The 20,453-nt window shown below is 36.9% G+C and overlaps 2 protein-coding genes across 3 annotated transcripts; one reads left to right on the top strand and one right to left on the bottom strand.

Moving 5' to 3' along the window:
* The first annotated feature begins 234 nt into the window (after positions 1 to 234).
* Positions 235 to 11,555, top strand: hmmr (hyaluronan-mediated motility receptor (RHAMM)). 2 transcript variants are annotated; one of them, XM_051918455.1, is made up of 20 exons: positions 235 to 439; positions 741 to 839; positions 954 to 1,030; positions 1,955 to 2,032; positions 2,150 to 2,338; positions 2,440 to 2,526; positions 2,615 to 2,726; positions 3,722 to 3,787; positions 3,873 to 3,946; positions 4,081 to 4,151; positions 4,238 to 4,605; positions 4,739 to 4,887; positions 6,557 to 6,771; positions 6,853 to 6,969; positions 7,283 to 7,441; positions 8,171 to 8,557; positions 8,664 to 8,736; positions 9,249 to 9,425; positions 9,510 to 9,660; positions 10,947 to 11,555. In XM_051918455.1, the coding sequence occupies exons 1-20, from the start codon at positions 394 to 396 to the stop codon at positions 10,964 to 10,966; spliced, it is 2,715 nt and encodes a 904-aa protein (XP_051774415.1). In that variant the 5' UTR covers positions 235 to 393; the 3' UTR covers positions 10,967 to 11,555. The 2 variants fall into 2 exon arrangements, with proteins under 2 accessions (XP_051774415.1, XP_051774416.1); XM_051918456.1 differs by having other exon boundaries at positions 957 to 1,030.
* A 150-nt stretch (positions 11,556 to 11,705) lies between these two features.
* On the bottom strand, positions 11,706 to 13,785 carry insb (preproinsulin b). Its single transcript, XM_051918484.1, is given in 4 exon segments — positions 11,706 to 11,997; positions 13,282 to 13,497; positions 13,633 to 13,722; positions 13,725 to 13,785. Coding segments are annotated over 4 exon segments (510 nt in total). The 3' UTR covers positions 11,706 to 11,854.
* Positions 13,786 to 20,453: the final 6,668 nt, after the last annotated feature.

A 20,453-nucleotide genomic window follows, 5' to 3' on the forward strand; every position in this document is an offset into this window, starting at 1 on the left:
GCTGTTATTGCGATTAAAACTCAAATATGATGAGCCCAGTAAACTCATTGTAGGTCACAGATATTTCAGCTGTATTCAAGCATCTCTGACTCAATAGTCTATCGCCTGCAGTTTGAATTTCGGGAGAACGCAGCGTTACCAGATGTGACGTAAAGCTTGATGTCGTTGATGATTGGCTTAAATTTCTGTTCGTCACATATCCTTCAATTTCATTGGCTAATGTCGTTTCGTCGGATATATTGGGCGGGGTTACCATTTCAAAATTTCAGCGGGTGTAAACGAATTGTTGTTGACGCTCGGCCGTATTAAAGTTTTATCACTGAAGTTTAAACAATTTATCAATTTAAATAAGTTTTTCAACAGTCTTTGGGCTTTCGACCACTCTTATCGGTCATGTCTTTCTCAAGAGCACCATTAAAGAGATTTAACGAGCATATCGGTAAGTTTCACGCGTCTGTTCATTATTCTCCGATGTGACTGAAGTTGAATGCAGCTGTTATGTTGAAATTGAAGGCTTTAAACACAGTTTAATTATTCTGCCAGACTATTAAAACAAAGATTATTTATCAAATACACACAGTAACGTCATATCTGAGCTCAAAAGATAGGAACAAAACAGATGACATTTAAATATATAGAAATTAATGATGAATTTGTCGCCTCAGCTGCATCCGTGATTGTGAGAAGTTCATATTCATAGTCTTTTGATTATCTTTGATAATATGTATTATGATTATCAGGTTGTGCTCCTCCGCCTGGTACATATGATGTGAAGTCTGGTGAGCTGAAGGGAGCTGCTTCATTTCATAAAGCAGAGCGTTTCAGGACAGCTACCAAAAGTGAGGGCAGATTTTCTTAAACAAGCATTAACATTTTTTTTTTTGTACCTTAAGAATGAGAAATATTGCATTTGATTTATATATTTAACTATTTCTTTTGAAAATGCTGATCAGCAGAAGTACCCCTGCCATCCCCTTCAAAAGAAGTATCCATGTCTCCAGTTCGGAGGACCATGTCTGTTGATGGTTTGGTAAGACCTGAAGTATTTCTTTAATAAAAGATGTACACCTCCATGTTGTTCCATGTTTTTTTTTTTTTTTCTTATACAGAACAAAAAAAGATGATTTTTATCCATATAATGAAATTCTCTCGTCTGAAACAACATGCACGCCCTTGACATTCATTGCATGGACAAATACTAAGACATTTCTCAAAATATCATCTTTTATGTTCCACAGAAGAAAGTCATACAGGTTGTACACAAATAAAAGAAGACATAATTTTTGGCTGAACTATCCTTTTTAAAATGACTATATTTCAATGTAACTGTATTTTTCCGGTGTTTTTCTTATTATACTGATTGTTTTGTACATTGGAAATGACTTTTTTTTTTCTTAGTGGGAACTTTAAGATAATATAGAGGTAAAATTATGTATTTTCATTATATAATTATATTGTTACATGAGTAGTATTGCAGGATAATGTACAGTCAGTTAGTCATTATCGCAAAGTAAACCCATACTCATTTTAAACAACGAAACGTAAGTGTTTAGATTAGATAATTGATTTAAAGGGATAGTTCACCCAAAAATGAAAATTCTGTCATCATTTAATCACCCTCAAGTTGTTCCAAAGTTGTATGAATTTCTTTTTTCTGCTGAACACAAAAGAAGATATTTTGAGTACGGGTAACCAAACAGTTGATGGGCCCCATTGACTTCCATAGTATATTTTTCCATACTCTGGAAGTCAGTGGGGTCCATCAACTGTTTGGTTACCCATGTTCTTCGAAATCATAGTTGATATTATATTTGGATGAGCTAATAGGGCCAATGCCCTTTTTAGAGTTCACTAAAGTGTCTAAAAACAGACAATTTGTCAGTAGATTGAATATCTACCTGTATATCAGTCAACAGTTTTAACTATTTGCTTTTCTTGTATTTTCCTCACATAGGCTGATGCATTAAGTTCCAAAAAGGACAAAAATAGTTTCACACTTGAGATGAAACATCAAAGATTACTGGAGAAAGAGGTAGACTTCAAAATGTTTTGAACATTTCCTGGATGGCTATTTGTTGCTTTGAGGTCTGATCAGTTTCTTTGGCCTTTTCTCCTAACCTTGACTGTCACTGCTAATGCTGGAGTATAGATCCGTTCTTTGGTGCAGCAGAGAGGAGAGCAGGATCGCAGACTGTTGACCCTGGAGGAAGAGCTGAAGAAGTTGGAGTCTAAATTGCTTGTGGCTGTCAGAGAGAAGACTGGCCTTGCTGCCAATGTGGCTTCTCTTGAGAGGCAGCTCGCAGAGTTAAAGAAAGCTAATGAGTTCCTGAAGACCAAGGTGACTAGTGCCAGGGTGTTTTGCAATCTGTTTCTTAAGTGTTTTGTACGTAGACTGCTTCAAGTTTACTGAGGAATGTCTTTACACTTTCATTTTCGCAGGTCTCTGCAGATATCACCAAGAAGAGGATCAATTCTCTTTCCATGGAGCTCATTGAGGCCAAAAATAAACTGGATGTCAAAGACAAAGTAGGTTATCTCAGTCACTTTATGGAGAGGAGTTTGTAACTTCACCAGTTTTGCTCAGTGTAATTTTGGGCTTGTGCGTTTTCAACAGGAGCTGAGCTTCCTACAGATCAGCTCAGAGGGGAAAGTAAAGGTCTTGGAAACAGATCTGGAGACTGCCAGAACTACTTTTAGAGTTCTTCAGGAAAGAAACAAGGATCTTGGTGAGGAGTTATAATGTATATTTGATAATGTTTATTTTTAGATAAGTCCCATTTTATAAAATGTATGTGACAAACGTTCAGTGTGTCTAAACATAAGTCAGACCATGTTCTAAACAATACTAACATATTTTCTGAAAACTGCACAGAATATACCGCATCTTCTATTTACAGCATGTACTATTCTAATAAATCAAGTGAAACAACATTATTTCAGTGTTTCCAACAGTATTATGCATCACATTGCATTTTTAAATTAGTGAGTGGTGTTTAGTTATTTTGGAATTACCAGTAGTTATTTTGCGTGATTTAGTTATTTAGTTACTTTTTAGTTAAAGTTGGTGTAAGCCATAGTTGATATTATTTACGTTTTATCAATCACACTGCAGATAGAAGGATGAGTGCATTGCTGTGGGACACGTTATTTCATGCAGTAATCTCTGTTGTATGCTACTCTGTTTGACAAATGTATATCTAGGTGTCTAATAATGTAGAGCATTTGCATACTGTGCACTGTATACATGTACACTGCAGCAATAAGAGTAGTATGCTTTCCTGAACATCAGTTTCATTTGCGTAGCTCAAGAAATGATTCAGTGATTGAGTTGTTCAAAAGTGTTCCCAGAAGACTCTGTGGCATTTCAGTATTTTTTTTGTTTTTTTTGTAGATGTTAGATTGTTCAGACAAGCCAGAAATATTGACTGCCATCTATTTACCAGTTCTCATCAGAAAATATCGGTTTTGTCTGTTACCCAAAAGCAGCAAGTCTTGCCTGCAAATTTTATCAGTCAAGTGGTTGGCAGAGGAAGTTAGGAAATACTTTTATCTTTGCTGAATATAATGCTTATAATCATTGATATTTAAGAAGTTTCTGACTTTGAGTAAAGTGGTTTAGAAACTATTTATTTATTGGTTCAAATGACTGTTCAAATTTAGTGGTAACTCAGATATCATTAGTGATTACATTTTTTGCTTATTACTAAACATTGTGTTTTAGAGGATCTTCATCAGGAGACAAGAACCCAGAATGAGCAGCTTGAGAATGAAATGGATAAATTGCACAGTAAGTTTGCATGCTAAGAACTGTTTGTTTTATGATGTCATTGGGTTGGCTACATCTGACTTTTTTCTATCTTCTTCAAATGAAGACATAATCCAGGAGCTGAGGGAGGAGATCAAAGCCCTGCAGAGTTACTTGGACTCAGCAAATGAAGAGATTCAGGTATTGGTTTTGGTCAACAGAATTTGACTCTCTTAAGCCAGTTGACATTTACTCACCGCTTAGGTTGAATCATCAGTCTTTGAAGTGCTGCTTGGTTTGAGATAAGCTGTCTGTCTCACTCTCCAATGTCAAAGGATTTGCGGATTAAGCTCCAGGACAAATCCACCATGGAGCGCCGTGTCTCTGATGCTCAAGAGAACCTCAGGTTAGAACTCTGTGCATTTTCATATTGTTGCTGTTGTTATGGTATCAGTGTTTACATCCTCATCTGTCTCTACCCGGCCTGTGCAGTGAAGTGGAACAGAAGCTGGAGAAATGTACCGGTGATCTGCAGGACTGTCAGGAGGGCCTGAAAGTAAAGGAAGAGGAACTGCGGAGGTCTCGGCAGGAGCTGCAGGACTCCCAGAAGGCTCTAGAAGAGAAGGAAAGGGAGCTGGAGCAGCACTTGCAGGATCTGCAGGCCTCGCAGACGTCGTTGAAAGAGCTGGAGGAGCAGATGCAGCGGGGAGCTCAGGATCTTGAGGAGTCCCGGAGCATGGTTCGGCAGCAGGAGCAGGAGCTGGCCCGTGTGAAGGAGATCTTGAGGAGGACCGAGGAAGAGCTGGATCAGCGTGTGGCGCTCATGGGCGAGAGATGCTTGGTGCTGGAGGATGAAAGAGGTGAGTGAGATTTGACTTTAAAACGCAGCATGAAACTAAGCTTGAGTGATTATGAGATGCACATAAATAAGTGCATTGTGGGATTTATTTGATCATTAATCTCTTAGGATTGTTTGTTTGTGATTGTGTGCAGCCAGGACACAGGAGGAGGGTCTGCGACGGGTTCAAGAGCTCAAGGCAGAGATCAACTCATTGGAGGAGAGCAGGCAGACTGAGGCAGAGGCATATGAAAAGCTGAAGGAGGAGCACTCTGCACTTACCAAACAATTGGAGGAGGAGAAGGTAATCAAGAGAATGTGTAGGTGGTGTTTACACCAGTATTAGCTTTCATTTTGGGTGCCATTCATTTCAATTGCAGTTGCTCGATTGACACAGCAAGTGTGTGAATTGAAATCTCATGGGTACTAGACTGGTTTATGAGCCAAACCCCATTTTTGAGTTATAAATGTCATGTCACTAATCATTCTAAAAATGAAAGCTTCCAAAACTGAAAATTGTCATTTACTCATCCTCATGTCATTCCAAACCCATGACTTTGATCAGTGCACATGCATTGAGCTTATCAAAATCATTTATTTGAACCGTGAGAGGCATCTGAGTTTACACTACTCCTACATCCTACGTCATACATCACATCAGAAGTTACTTTAGTGGCGACTTGTGCAGTATGTGTACGGTCGTCTGACAGAAGCTAGTTATTATAATTGAAATTATAATATATGTAATTTTAATTTTATAAATTATAATTTTTCTTACAAAAACCCATCGCTTCGCTTCAGAAGGCCTTTATTAACCCCTGGAGCCGTATGGATTATTTTTATAATGGATGGATGCAGTTATTTTATTTTATTTATTTATTTATTTATTTTTTTCCCCTTTTGTGCTTTAAAGTCTGGCCCCTCTTCACTCCTATTATAAAGCTTGGAAGATCCAGGATATTTTTAAATATAACTATGATTGTGTTTGTCTGAAAGAAGATAGTTATATTTAAATACACCTAGGATGGCTTGAGGGTGAGAATATCCTTTTAACAATAATCGTAAACACAGTGTGAGAACCAATGAGGTTCGTTCTCACGCATCAAGCGTGGTACGCTTGATCTTCTGTTTACCATTTCTAATGAGCTTTGTGTATGTGCACTGATCAGTGTTTATATATGTAAAAGCTTAAATCAAATCTGTTCATCAACGATTGTTTCTTCAGAAGACTTAGAGAAAAGTGCTTGTTTTTTTTTTAAGATGGATTTTTGTACTTGTGTGAAAGCTTTGGTTGCATAGACTTAAATAGACAAAAATCATATGCAAATATTTAAATTGTCTTCACATGAACGGAAGTCTTATCAGTTAGAAATGACGAGATTGAGTACTTTTCCTGAATTGTGATGTATTCCAGTCACCAATATTTTTTTTTTTTTTTTTTTTTTTTTTTTTTTTTTTTTGTCCATTTAACAAAGTTCACTTTATGCTATTGAACTACTGGAACATTTTTGTGAAAGCTTTTTCACTTAATGCATGCAAGAACACTAATTATAATAAGTCTTAGGAAGTCTATTTGGGATTTCTTTCCCTATTTTCCCCCAATTCATTGCTGTGTATATATATATTGTTTGGACCTTTGCTGTGAAGGATTTAGAAACTGGACTTTTTCCCCCCTCCTATTCAAGTATTTCATTAGCTTGAGTATATGTATCTAGGCTGTGACTAGGAAAACGGTTTACTAACATGCCATTTTGTGATTTGTTGTAGTACTCTGAGAGAAAAAATCAATAGTGTATATAATTGTGATGTGATTTATACCAGCATGAATGGGACAATTAAGTGAAGAGTGCAACTTAATAGATTTTAACTAGGTCGTACTGTGTCGTCTCTCAATCAGGAAGTCAAAGTCTCCCTGATCGACTTTGTGGATTAGGCTAATGTCTCTTAAGCTCCTCTAATGTGTGTTGCTGCAGACTCACAGCGGCTCCCTGGCTAGCATGCTTGAGCGCCTGAGAGATGAGACCGAGGCGGAGAGGAGACAGCTCGGCGAGGAGCTGGAGGACGCGCTCGAGGAGCTGTCAGAGCTGGAGAAGCAAGAGCAATCTAGTGTGGAGGCCATCCAGCACCTCACACAGAAGAACCAGACACTGGAGCAGGAGCTCAAAAACACTTCTGCTGAGTTAGAAAAGTGAGAACAACTTCTAATAGAGTTGAGATTAATTGCATCTCTTTGGTAAAAACTGACCAGTGTTGTTGCCTCCTTTGGCAGGAAGTGTGCTGAGATGCAGGCTTTAGAAGAGGCTCATGTGACTGCAATCAAAAGACTAGAAGAGGATCACAACAGCTGTCTTGCCAAGCTGGGGGATGTTACTACTGATTTTGAGAGGTATTAATTTTTTTTTTTTTTTTTTTTTTTTTTTTTTAATTCTTGTACCCTTTAATCTAATTTTCCCCTCCCTCTTGCAATAGTATCTCGTCTCTTTTCTGACAATGTTTGTCTGACAATGTTTGTGACAACCTGTCACTCATGTCAATAGCAACCATCCAGTCAATTCCCAATGACAAAAGTCCTGCACTACTGTTTTTCTTTTGCGGGAAGCAGTTTATATGGAAGTTTAAAATGACCCATAAATTATTAATCGCTAATACCCGTTGAACCATCATCATCCATCAGATGTTTTCTTTTCAAATTCCATAAGCACAAGGCGGTCTCTGGGTGAGCAGAAGGACCAGGCTGAGGCTCAAGCCCATCAGCTGCAGGAAGAGATGAACCAACTGAAGCAACAGTTGCAGCAGGACCAGCAGAAACTCATAAGCTACCAGGAAATGCAGGATAAACAGCGAGAGGAGTATGCTAGGTCAGTGTCACGCCTCACAGATCTGCAGTAATTATCTGCTACGCTTCCCATAAATGTGCAGCTCCCACATAGTTGACAATGTGGTCCAAGAAAAAACATCATTATCACAAAATAAATAAACTGAAACACAATTTCAGTTTTGGTAAGTATATTGATTAGGGCTGCAATTTATTTAAACAAAAAAAGCTAATCGCTCACAAGTTTCTGTAATTAATTGCAATTAATCATGCCTGACATTAAAATTTGTTATATTTTGAATATATTTTCACATTAATGTGGAAACAGCATAAATATAGTATTTTTAATATTTTAAATATTTGTATTAAAGGTAGACTATGTAACTTGATTCTCTAGTTGATAAACAAAACTGCATGCATCTTGCGGAAGAACATTGTGGCCGGTGCTACTTCTCTCTGTTTATACCGTAGTGATTCAGGATAAGACGACAACTTGATTTGTAAGATGGATTCAAGATCCATTACATAAATTGAGTTTTAAATAACTGCGTTATTTATAACCGAACAGAAGATTATCTTCTATAACCTAACACATTATTTTTCCCATCACTAATAATGGCACCCGGTTTAGGCTGCAATCACTATCGTCACACCATCAGAGGTCTGTAATGATCAGGTCATACTTTAGCATTCATACCTCAGAATACACACCATTTTGAATTTAAATGAAAACTACAGCGTAACAAACATTGGTGGCATTGCTGTGTTACAGGACGCTTTTAGAAGTTCAGACAAAGCTGGCTCAGAGAGAGGAAGAGTTGAAGCGAGCAGTAGAGACTCAGAGTGAGGGGCTGAGACGCCTGCAGGCGGAGGTGGAGCAGGAGAGAGGGGAGAGAGAGCGGGCTCAGACCCAGCTGGAGAGGGAGCAGAAGAGGAGGCAGTCGGTGGAGGGCCATTCTGCAGAAGCCAGCAGGCTGCGGGGCCTCATGGAGGAGCTGGAATGTGAGATTTCTGAGCTGCGCGGGCAGGTGCGGGAGGAAAGAGATTCTTCTCAACGTCATGCTGTGGAGTGGCAGCAGGAGAGACGACAGCTATGCAGACAGATGGAGGAGGAAAGACAAGACTTTCACAAACAACTTGCAGAGGCTCAGCTGCAGAGGTAAGAAACTTAGGAAGCACTCAACAGGTCTCTAGTACATGCACTCATGTACTTGGTCTCATTGTTTTTGTTGTTTAATCCCCATATTTTCATTTGTTCACCCCAGCACGTGTGACGCTGAGACTCAACACTGGAGAAACTTGTATGAAGAGCTCTCTGCTAAAGTTAAACCATTTCAGGTAAGCAAAGAACGTTTTTTTTTTTTTTTTTCCCCTCTTATTATATATAAGGAAACTTATATTTTCTTGAAGGCATGTGTTTTCTGTTTTTAAGAAAATTCCTTTAAATTTTCTTTTTATTATTAGTTTTTATTCCATTTGATTTCCTTTGCCAAATCCAGTACTTTAGTTTTTATGATTATTTTATCATGACCATCCTTACTTTGACTTTCAGAACTAAACAGGCCTTTTTTTTTTTTTTTCTCGGTCTGTTGTGCCTTTTAAGATGCCTTTACGAACAAGCTTCACATGTGAAATGGGTAACAGCACTTTGCAGTATTTACAAATGTGCTGTTAAGGTCACTGAAATGATTAGTGACAAACTCCACCCACTTTTTCCAGACATTGTGAAGGATGTGCAGAGTGCTACAGTTTGAATTTATAGTGCAACAAGTAGAGACAACTCTTAATAACTGAGATGTTGGATAGATAGTAAATATGTGCTAGATGAGTTCTGTCATTCTGGTTATCAGGAACAGCTGGACCGCTTTGCGGCAGAGAGGAACGCTTTATTGAATGAGAAAGGGGCCACGCAGGCCGAGTTGAACAAGTTAGCTGACGCCTATGCTAATCTGATGGGCCATCAAAACCAGCGGCAGAAGATCAAACACATGGTCAAACTCAAAGAAGAGAACTTGGAGCTCAAACAAGTAAGGCATTAGTCATAAGGCAGTTGTCATTGTTTGATATAAAAGGTTTTGGTGGGTAGCTGAACGTGTCCATGTGTTCTGTAGGAAGTGTCTAAGTTAAAGGCACAAGTGGGGAAACAGAAGCAAGAGCTGGATCGACTCAAGACCAGCCAGACGCCACGGAGGTTCGACCCCAGCAAGGCTTTCAAACACGAGCTCAAAGAAAACCAGCAGCCCACCTCAGCTCTTACACAAGGTGAGTTATGAAAGAAACCTGGGTAAGGTTACACCAGCTTTTCATAATTTTTTTTTTTTTTTTTTTTTTTTAAATACTTAAATTGGAATATAAAGTCCATACTAGAGGCTTAGTATCTATTAGTTACTTTGTAACTCAGCACTTTATTTGATTGCATCATATATTTTTTTTTTTTTTTTTAAGGCAGAACGTAGCTAGTAGGCCGTAAGCTCTCCGTAAAGAAATGCGTAGTCGCATATGACATTTACCCTCAATGATCTAATAGCAGCCTTCAAATACATTAACAGAAGTTGTTTAAATGCTCTGAATTTCAGTTTATCCTTCATTCTAACTTTTCTTTTCGTTTTGCGGTAAAAATAAGTTAAAGGGATAGTTCATCCAAAAATGAGAGAAATTGTCATTTACTCACCCTTATGTTGTTCCAGACCTGTATGAGTTTCTTTCTTCTGTTGAACACAAAAGAAGATTTGTTGGTAACCGGACAGCTGACGGTAGCCATTCACCTTCCATAGTATTTTTATTTTTATTTTTTTCTATTACGGAAGTCAATGGCTACCGTCAACTGTTTGATTACTAACATTCTTCAAAATATCTTCTTTTTAGTTAAACAGAAAAAAGAAACTAATACAGGTTTGGAACAACATAGGGGTGTGTAAATTGTGACAATTTTCATTTTTGGGTGAACTAACCCTTTAAATACGATACTACTTAATCGTAAACATAATAGGTAGCATAAATAACATTCAGAAACTGTATCTGAAATGAATAAGGATAAATAAATACAGATACAAAAAAAAAAAAAACATAAGAAATGATTTTTTTTTTTTTTTTTTTATGATTTTTATTTGACGTACAACACGGAGCAATGCGCACAGCAGGGCACTGTTTAGGACAGGTTTGTGTTGATGAGGCGCTAACAAAATAGTAATCTATTCACATAATGTTCTCTCACTTAAAATGTAAGCAAGTGTAAATGTCAGCATTATCACATGTCTAAAGAATTGTAGTCTGTTGGGTAAAACAAGAGCTTATTGATCAGTCTGCTAATTTATTCCAACCGTTACTCCTGATTGGAGACTTCCGTGAATATTTAGTTTATACGTGGAGTTATGCTTCAACTAAGGTTAATGGTGCATTGCAAAAAAATATTAAGTTTGTAACTTAGTGTCCATTTATGTCAAAATTAGGCTAAGTTGTAGCTCACGCACACAATACTAAACATTTTATTTTATTTGTATGTATGTTCTTTTTATTATACCTTTAAAATCTCATTCTTCTTTTTCTAGGCAACAACAAATTGCATTAAACTATCACTTATGGACTTTTGTGGAATATCCCTGGTCAACATGAACACTGACAGAAGATAGTTCAGCACTAGAACATCCTGACTGTGCCTCTTCAGAACCTGTGACAATGTGGATCTTATTTATATATGTTTTATTTTTGTTTGTTTGTGTTTGTGTGTGAATTTTAATACAGTGGCATTAACATTGTTATTGTCACTCAATATCTATATATAATTGACAACCCCCTTTTTTTTTAGATGTTGGTCTTGACGAATTTGACTACAATGGTGAAAATGCTTATGGGCTTGGAATCACTTAGGATTTTCTGTTATCTGATTTTGTTGAGCACCGGGTGTGCAATTATCTTAAACTCTCTTTAAAAAGTTCAAAGTTAGCCCACTCTGTTTCAATTATCCAACGAGCCCCTTATGTTCAGTTTGATTTGTTCATTTTTTTTTTTTTTTTTAATGATAGTTTAGTTACTGCAATATTTTATAATTTTAACCGTTTGCTGCCACTAAACTTAATGTCAAAACTATAGATGTCTTTAAATTGTTTTTATTTTAAGAGTAGAAAGTGTCTTTTTGAAATAAAATACTTTCTTTTCAATCTCTTTGCTTTGTCATTTTCATGCCATCGTTTTAATACTAGAAGCCAAGGACATTGTATTGCTTTATCATGCCTTTCTCACCAGTTTGAGAGCTTAAAATCATGGATGTTCCAGCAGAGGGCGCTAGAACACAAGGAAAACCAGAACATGTTTCTGTCATGTAATGCTGCTTTTGAAGGAACCTTCTTCATTTCTTCTACAAGCTTCCATATAAAAGGACAAGCAATCAAGCATGTTGTACTTGCATATAATGATCATTTATTAACGTCTTTAACCTTCACATAGCATTTATGCTTGTTCAGCTGCAGTAGTCTTCCAGGTGGTAGATGGTGCAAGGCCTGTGGCAGCACCGTTCCACAATTCCTCTCTTCATCTTCATCACCTTCTCTTTTAATGGATCATCCTCTGCTACCTCATAATCTGCTAAATTTGAGAGCAAGACTGGGGGAGGAAGTGGATGCTATTAATTCTTGAACTAAATCTTTCATTAAAGAGGACCTATTGTGTGTTTTTTTAAGTGTAATGTCGCTGTTTCCGCTTTAAAAAGGTCTGCAAAGTTACAAAGCACAAAATCCACTCCAGAGTTATTCTCTGTATTAATAAGCACTGTCACAATCTATTCACATAATGTTCTCTCACATCCCTCATTTAAAGTCCCCCTGTGGTGAAAATCAAGTTTTCAATGTTGTTTATATGTCTATGTGGTGTTTTTAATATGCCAAACAATGTGTAAATTCACAAGCCAACACTATTGCTGAGTATTGTCTGTTTAAAACTGCAGTGATCTAATGACAGTTTAAAAAAACACGGTTTAAAATCGCTATTTGTGACGTTAAATATCACTTCAAAGTCCTGGCGGGCTTTAGCATATCATTAACCATGAATGCTCTGAAGCAGGAGAGTCTCAAGAAGCCAGGTATATTTTTCTTTTGATATAAAAAAAAATCGGGTAGATTTAACATTATGTAAATTACTATGCCTTTCTCCACAAACATTCTGAGTTGTTCAAAGTGTTTCTAAAGATACTGATTTTTTGAAGGCAGACTTAGCAACTGTTTGATAATGTAGTCGAGCAAAAGGCTAATCATATTAATTACAATTATGTGTCTGACGTTGTAAAGAGCCATAGCATTGTACAGCCTTTACCTCAGTAAGTTCACCGAGTGGATCTCGTGCGAGTGAGTGGAGGCGGGGCTAATTAGCATATTCATAGATCTGCCTATAATAAATGAAGCAGGGGTGTAGAGTTACGTTCAAGCTATTTTAAGTCATGAATAATTGTTTTTTTTTTTTTTTTTTTTTTCACAGGAAAAATTTTAAAATATGTCATTTTGGTTAAAGATTAGTTTTAAGGGATAAAATTATTGACTATTAAATAATTCCCGCCTGGCATACGCAAAAAGGGGCGAGGCCTGTATCGTAAGGGGCGTGGCATTTCCGAAACACGCTGGAAGCGGGTTACAAATCACAACGCAAAGATCCTGCCGACCAATCAGAGCACATTACGCTTGTTGGAAGGAGGGGCTTATTAGTGACCGGAACTAAACAGAGTTATTGACAGACAGGGAAGAGAGGTGCTGTGTAACAATATAAAATATGCACACAAAAAAAACATACAAGCATGAAAACCTATTCTAGTAGACCCCAAAAACAAAATCATAATAGGTCCTCTTTAAAATTAGTTTCATATTGTAGCATTTGTGCATTACAGAGAGTTCTCCTCACCCAGCAAGGTATCCAGATCCCTCCTGCTTCTGTTAGAGTAAAAGAATCCTTTGGGCCCACACACAAGGTAAAGCGCATCCACCAGGTTGGAGCCACACAGATGCTGTGATGGAGTAGAGAGTGATCCAGGCAGGGAGGCCAACAGCAGGATTATCGCTGCTGTCTGGAGCAGCACCATGATAGGCAGAAGTTGTAGACATGTACTGCCTGGAATGACTGTATAAATATATATGAATGAAGAGCGCATTTTAAAAAAATAAATAAATAAATAAATAAGGCCTGTGTTATTTTTATTTTTATAGTTAACACATAAAGACTTCAAAATGAACAAAAATATGTTTGGTTCCCTACTTACCTTTCCTGAGTGAGCACAGTCAATCAAGAGTGGCCAGGATTGGGATGGAAATGTGCTGCTTATATAGCTTCCCATTGCCAGGCCCTCGCTCTTGATGGCATCAGCGGAAAAACAAAAGTTCCCGTGTAATGACATGACTCCTTATGCATGTCACCTCGCTAAGAAGTATTAGGAACACATCAGATAACTGTAATGGGCTTTATTACGTTCAGATTAAAATGTACAGGTCAGGAGTGTATTTCAGTTAGGTTATGCTATCACTTCTTAGTTTCTCTTGCTGCATTGTTTAACTAAATTTAACTAACAGGATGCAGGTCCTTGTGGACAAATGAGAGCAGGAAGTAGTTTTCAGAAGTGTTAAATATAAAAGTGTGAATTTTAAAAGCATGTGGAGTCAGAGTCCAGAGGTGTCTGAAGCAGCACAAGACCCACTGAAAAAAAAAAAACTCCTGAGGAAAAGTGTGAAGTTTCAGTTGAAGAGCATCAGTATCTTCACCTTTTGTTTCTTCAAATGTTAACACCAAGGGACACAGATCTAATGGGACCCCCTGAGGGAATACAATGATGTCTTTCACTTTTCCCTTTAACTGTTATGAGGCCGTTATCAGGGGTGCTGAATAGAGCTTTAATCAGACTTTTAATGAATTGCCATATTAACAGCAGGAAAGCAAGTCACCTTGAAAAGGAATATTCTAGAAATCACTTTTCTTCAAATTTCTGCAAATGAAAGGCAATTGCTCTGATTATATTATATTATATTATATTATATTATACTTTTCTAAAAAAGTATTTTTATAATATGGTGAATAATACAAAAGAAATATTCTAAAACCCCAAATGAAAGGCATCTACTGTTCTAAATAAATATTAATATATTAATATTTATATTTAATATATTATTATTGTTATTATTGTTATTATTATTAATAACAAATATATTTAACAATAATAATAATAATCATCACAATATAAAAATAATATATAAACAAATAACAATAATTTATAATATAAATAAATATAATATAAAATAATAATACATAAATATATTATATTTAATATTATAAAATATATGCTGCAAATGAAAGACAACAGCTGTTCAAAATAAACACTAATTGTCTAGTAATTTATTATTAAATAATAATGTTATAAAGTAATAAATAAAAAATAATATTATATAATATATAGATATAATATATAAATTCATATAATGTTTAATAATAATAATAATAATAATAATCAAGAAAGAAATAAATAATTTTATGTAATGACCAATATTATAAAAATATACTGCAAATGAATGTTCCAAGTTTATTTTTATTATTATTATTTATAATATAATTAATATTATTATTATTATTACTATTATTACTAAAGTCAAATAATTTCATGCTTTTGCTAATAAGGACAATATTCTCTCTCTCTCGCTGTCTATATATATATTTATATATATATACACACACACACACACACATATATATATATTACATTAACCATTTTATTGAATTATTTCGACTATTTCAACTCGAGCATAGAAAATACTATTCAAATTGGTAGAATTTAAATTTAAAGCACTGTTATGATAGCCTGAATCCTGTCCTTGTCTCACAGAAGATGAAGCAGTCTAAATATGCTCTCACTAAACCTGCTATCTATAACAAGTGCATTTTATTTAAAGCTGTCTTGTGTCTTACGCACTGACAGGAGGAAGGCCAAAGTCCGATACTGTTTTATAGAAAGAACGTTTGGCTGTCCAGTCTGACTGCGGCTTGTTCTATGTCTGGATACCGAGTCTGTCAGCCTGAAGCAATGACAGGGTCCCCTGGCGTCTGCGCTCCCTGTCCAAGCAGTGACAGTCCGTAATTCAGCACTAACCTCTGCCGTGACCTACCCCTCGCCCTGCCATTCCACTCCCACTCTAAAACATGCAAGACTGGCGTTTGCACTTTCTCTGTCCTTTTTTTGCAGATTTACGGTGGAATACTAAATTCAAGGAGGTGAGAGATCTACTGTGAAGCTGAAATCCGCACCAAAATAGCCCATCAAATTGAGTGTTTTTTTTCCCCAGGCCGCACACACATACTGTCCTGCTGATATCGGGAGATGATGAATGTTTCCACAGAATGATGGAGCTGAGTGAGAAGATGAGTTGACAGTTGAGAAAATGGCTAAATGTCTCAGATATGACAAATCCCCAAAGAATAAAACAACAAGCCCAGGGTACGTCTCTCTTTATCTCTTTGTAAAGAAAGAGGCATTTCTGAAGTGCTAGGTAATTGCCCTTTTAGTCCTCAGCTGCAAGGGAGAAAAATGGAATATGAACTGTTGGAATTGAGTTTTGTCTCATTTTCTTACTGCTGTGTCATCTTCAATGTGATCGATGCTGGTGTTAGTGGGCATATTTTCTCCCTGGAGATTGCTTTCAACATTCCTTCTATGAGCTATTCAACTATGATTCTTTTCTGCCATTAAGGAATATTTTCAGGAGCATTCTCTGCCAAACATACCCAGCAGTGAGCTTTATTCTGAGCATGATAACCTATTTGCAGTCTTTTCACCGCTGGCCCTCTCTGAACCCTTACCAGGAGATGTGTTTTGCAGTGTGAAAGCCTATGCGGGTCAGAATTGAAAAGTTTTGTCAGGCCTCTGCAGAATGAAGATGTGCTGGAGTCTGCACGGTGAGATATGCAGTGTATCGATCAACCTGTGCTGGAAAGATGGGGTAATTTTCTGGGCTCAGTGTTGTGGAGTGGGGCAGAGAGCAGGATTTTGGTATTATCGCAGTGTAAATGGAGAGTAGAATGAGAGGGGTGTGTTGCATTTGGCAATGCAGGGAAGCAGACTGTAAAATGACCGCAGAGGTTAATCGTCTCCTCCGCATCCACCACGCGGGTTAATCGATACACGTGCATCGGCCTCCGGGGGTCTGTTGTACGCTATCGTGCTCACAGAGATTAAACCTGCTCAGAACGGCACATTAACAGTTTAACAGGCCAGCAAGTTCATACACACATGCTAAAAAGAGTGCACACTGGGCTGTCAATAAATAAATTACATAAAATGTATTTATTGACATAAACTTTATACATATGTATGTTGCATTCTTTCTTTTTGTGGTTGTGTAAGTCTGTTGTCTATGTAATTTATGTTCACACTGTTCATTTTTGCACATTGTATGTTGTTCCCAAGTACTTTACGCTATATCATGTGACAATAAAAAAAACCCAAATTTGACTTGTTCACTTTGACCAAATAAATAAAATATATGTTTTGTTATTTTAGTTAATGAATCGTGGCAGAAACCTGACTTGTCCTTTTTCCTACATGCAGTTTGACTTAATTTGAACTATCAAAATGTAACACTATAAGATAAGATTATTTTTTTTAAATGATTATTAAATTTAACATGCCTCGGAGAACATTAAGTACTAATAAAATAGGTTTTCTAAATCAGCTCCCTTGTTCAGTAGTCAGGGCACTGATCAGGGAGTCGGCCATTTTAAGGGCTGTCTCAATCGCAACATCCTACCGGTGCTCTGAAATGTTCGCTCCCTAAAGTCTCACAATGCACCGGGAAAACCAGGGAGCATCGATGCTCACTATGGGTGTGTTCCACTTCGCTTTTAGACATACACTCACAAACTTCCCTAAGCGCTTCCCCTCAGGGGAATCCCTACCACCATTTTGAAGTGAGCTCCCCTTTGTCAAGGTACAGCACAGTGGTTCAGTGGGTAGCACTGTTTCCTCGCAGCAGGAAGATCACCGGTTTAAGTCCCGGATGAGCCAGAAGGATTTTTTGTGTGGAGATGGCGGCCATCTGTCCAGGGTGTTTGTGGCCTGCCTGTAGCCTGCATGCTAGGAATGGATCCAGCATTCATGTGACCCTTTAGAGGATAAAGCGGTTTGGAGAATGGATGGATGGACATTTTAAAGATAGTCAGTAACACTTATGGATCACCACTTCTTTATTACAAACTTTCAAACAATCTAAGAACTGCATTTCTGTTTGTAAATGTGTACATATGTAGGCCTAGAGAGCTATAATCCCATGAAGCATTTCAAACAATTAAAATAATGAAGGAATATAAAACTATTCATTTAAAGTTTATGTACAGATATGGTACAATGCAAATCAATGCAAATAAACTCTCGGGTGGAATTTTCTGTAGGCCTACAACATAATGCAGTTTTCTAATGTAGCCTAGTAATGTAGTTTTCCACCACAAATTTATAATTAATTATAAAAGTAAGTTGAAATAATGCGGGCTAATGGCTTCAACACAAACATAGCTACTATTGATTAACAACCTCGTGGCTCACAGTAGGTCTGTCTTTAATTGTTTAGTCTTTAAAAAGTTATTATATATAAATATATATATATATATATATAAAAACAATTTCCCTATTGAGAAAATGAATGGACTTTTCACTCACGGAACTCGACCGTTGCACTATTGAACGGCACATAAAACATAAGGAAAGAAAAAAATGTAAATTACACACACATAATATTTAAAAAATCTTAGGGATTTTTTATTATTTATATAACGAAGAGATTTAAGAAGTGAGATTAATTCAGTTTCAAAATGGGGACAGGAAAATGTAAATAATAAGGTATGCACTGACGTCACTTTCCCGCCGAAACACGCTCCCTCAGCCAGTCTGAGTGGCAAAAGAGCCTGCTGCATGACTGGATTTAATAGTGAAAACGCGAGTAAAACACGAGAAAAAGAAACGATTAAACTAAAAGGCGGACTCGATAGTGTTCCTGTTACAACTTACCAAAGATCCAGTGATCCATGGATAATGACATGCAGCCAGGAATCGTGTTTCCAGACCATATGTGCCTGATTTCGACGCCGGGAAATACATAAAGCAAATTTGCCTGTGAACGCTTTATATACAATATAGGTAGGTCTAAATCCTGGCGATCTTTTATATTAATGTTATATATATCATCCAATCCTAAAACATGTATAGTTTATGTCAGTGTTTAATTAAAAACACCCAATTATGCAGAATATAAGTTGAGTTGTCAATACAACAACAATACAATATATAGGGTATGATTTTACCCCAAAATTCAACATATTGACAAAATGATAACTGCAAATCCACGTTTAGCTGTGAATTTAAGCGATCCATTTTGCAGCGATTCTCTTTTCGTTAGTTTTTTTTCCGGCAGTATTTAAAAAAATATATAGCCAATCACAGACATATCTGATGAGCGCGTGAACACAATGGCCAATCTGTTTACGAATCCGCTCAGAAGTCCGTACTTTAGACAACACTAATCCCAATGTGTAGTGAGCCAGGGTCCTTACTGTCCTTACCAGTGTCCAAATTCATGTACACAGTATACTGATTCACGACCTAGGGAGTTGATTGTGATGCATCCCTTGATTAGCTGGTTCAGGCGTGTTTAATTGGGGTTGGAGCTAAATTTTGCAGGACAGTGGTTCTCCACGAGCAGGATTGGACACCCCTGCTTTAAAGTCATTATAAAATTAAAATTGACCATTATTTTTTTTTTTTATGGAATATTGTAGGGTTGTGCCTATAGAGTACCTCGGGGATGACGTGTTTTTGTAGGCCAACCCGGAAGTTAGCGGCGCACGGGTTCCCTCGACCGAAAGCCTATGCATTTTTCCCATCGACTTTTGGAAAATCGCAAAAAATAAGCTCTGTGTTTAACAAAGGGTTATGACACTTACACGTTTTGTCTATCAAGATAATCTTTTCAAGTTAACACAACATTTATACATTTTGAAGCCTAAATAAAGTCGTCAGATATAAAAAGCTAACAGTAGGCTATAAACGGACTACAGCACACCATGGTCGCGGATCAACGTCACCACCACCAAGCTTCCTCAAACTTTATTTAAAAAACAACTTTATTTAAAAACATGCTTGTGGATTATGATCTGCGCTGTGTATGAATACTTATCCACTTTTTCATGAGAAATGCTGTCCAAATGTCCTGTCATGATGACGTCTAAAGTCCCTGCCAAAGGAAGTAGTCCCTTTTAGCAATTTGTTAGCAACCGCCGTTTTTAAGACACAATAAAGGTTTAAAAAAATTACAAGCGGGTTATAACTGGTCATAGATCAAAACGTGAAAATATTTAGAGGCTTTGTTAACCACAGACCTTATTTCAGACGATTTAGCAAAAACCCATTCAAAAAACCCATTGCCTTCCATGCGATGGAACCGGAAGTCCTAAAATGCTAACTCGCTTCCGGGTTTTGCCCTACAAAAACACGTCATCCCTGAGGTACTCTATAGGCGATAGTATTGTGTATCGACGATAGTCAGAGATATCGCTGATAGCTGATGCCTTTGACAATATCAAGAAGATAATTGGCTCGTTTTCAAAAGTATTAAATTACTATTATTATTAATTAATGATCTATTCACAAATTGTCCAGAGTGCTTTTCGTTAGTGTTTTGTTTCCATAGCACACTAACATTTTAATGACATTAACACTAATAACAGTACGATTACAAATTAATAATAATGATAATAATAATAATAAAATGAAATAGGAATTTTGATTTCATGGTAACTTTAAGAGTATAAGTCTATGGTTTGTATATGGTTTCTGTTAGAATTTGTTTTTTGTTTGTTTTTGTTTTTACAGTTCCACAGTTGTGCAAATCAGGATGACATGCGCCAAACAGATAAAAAAATGAAAAAAATCTGCTGTGTTCCCTCAAGAACCTTCTTTCCCTGTTTCTGCTCTAGTGTATCTCACTGTTTACTATAGCTATAGCTGAGGGTTAGGTGTGCAGTAGTAATGTTGTACAAATAAAACATAA

The sequence above is a fragment of the Ctenopharyngodon idella genome, chromosome 14, assembly GCF_019924925.1.
Source record: "Ctenopharyngodon idella isolate HZGC_01 chromosome 14, HZGC01, whole genome shotgun sequence".
In the NCBI taxonomy this organism is placed as follows: Eukaryota; Metazoa; Chordata; class Actinopteri; order Cypriniformes; family Xenocyprididae; genus Ctenopharyngodon; species Ctenopharyngodon idella.

Bases quoted from the DNA above. Each gene is read 5' to 3' on its own strand.
- hmmr (XM_051918455.1), top strand. From the start codon at position 394: ATGTCTTTCTCAAGAGCACCATTAAAGAGATTTAACGAGCATATCG. The intron at 3,788-3,872 runs GTAAGTTTGCAT...CTTCAAATGAAG, and splicing joins TGAAATGGATAAATTGCACA to ACATAATCCAGGAGCTGAGG. The intron at 8,737-9,248 runs GTAAGCAAAGAA...TCTGGTTATCAG, and splicing joins CTAAAGTTAAACCATTTCAG to GAACAGCTGGACCGCTTTGC.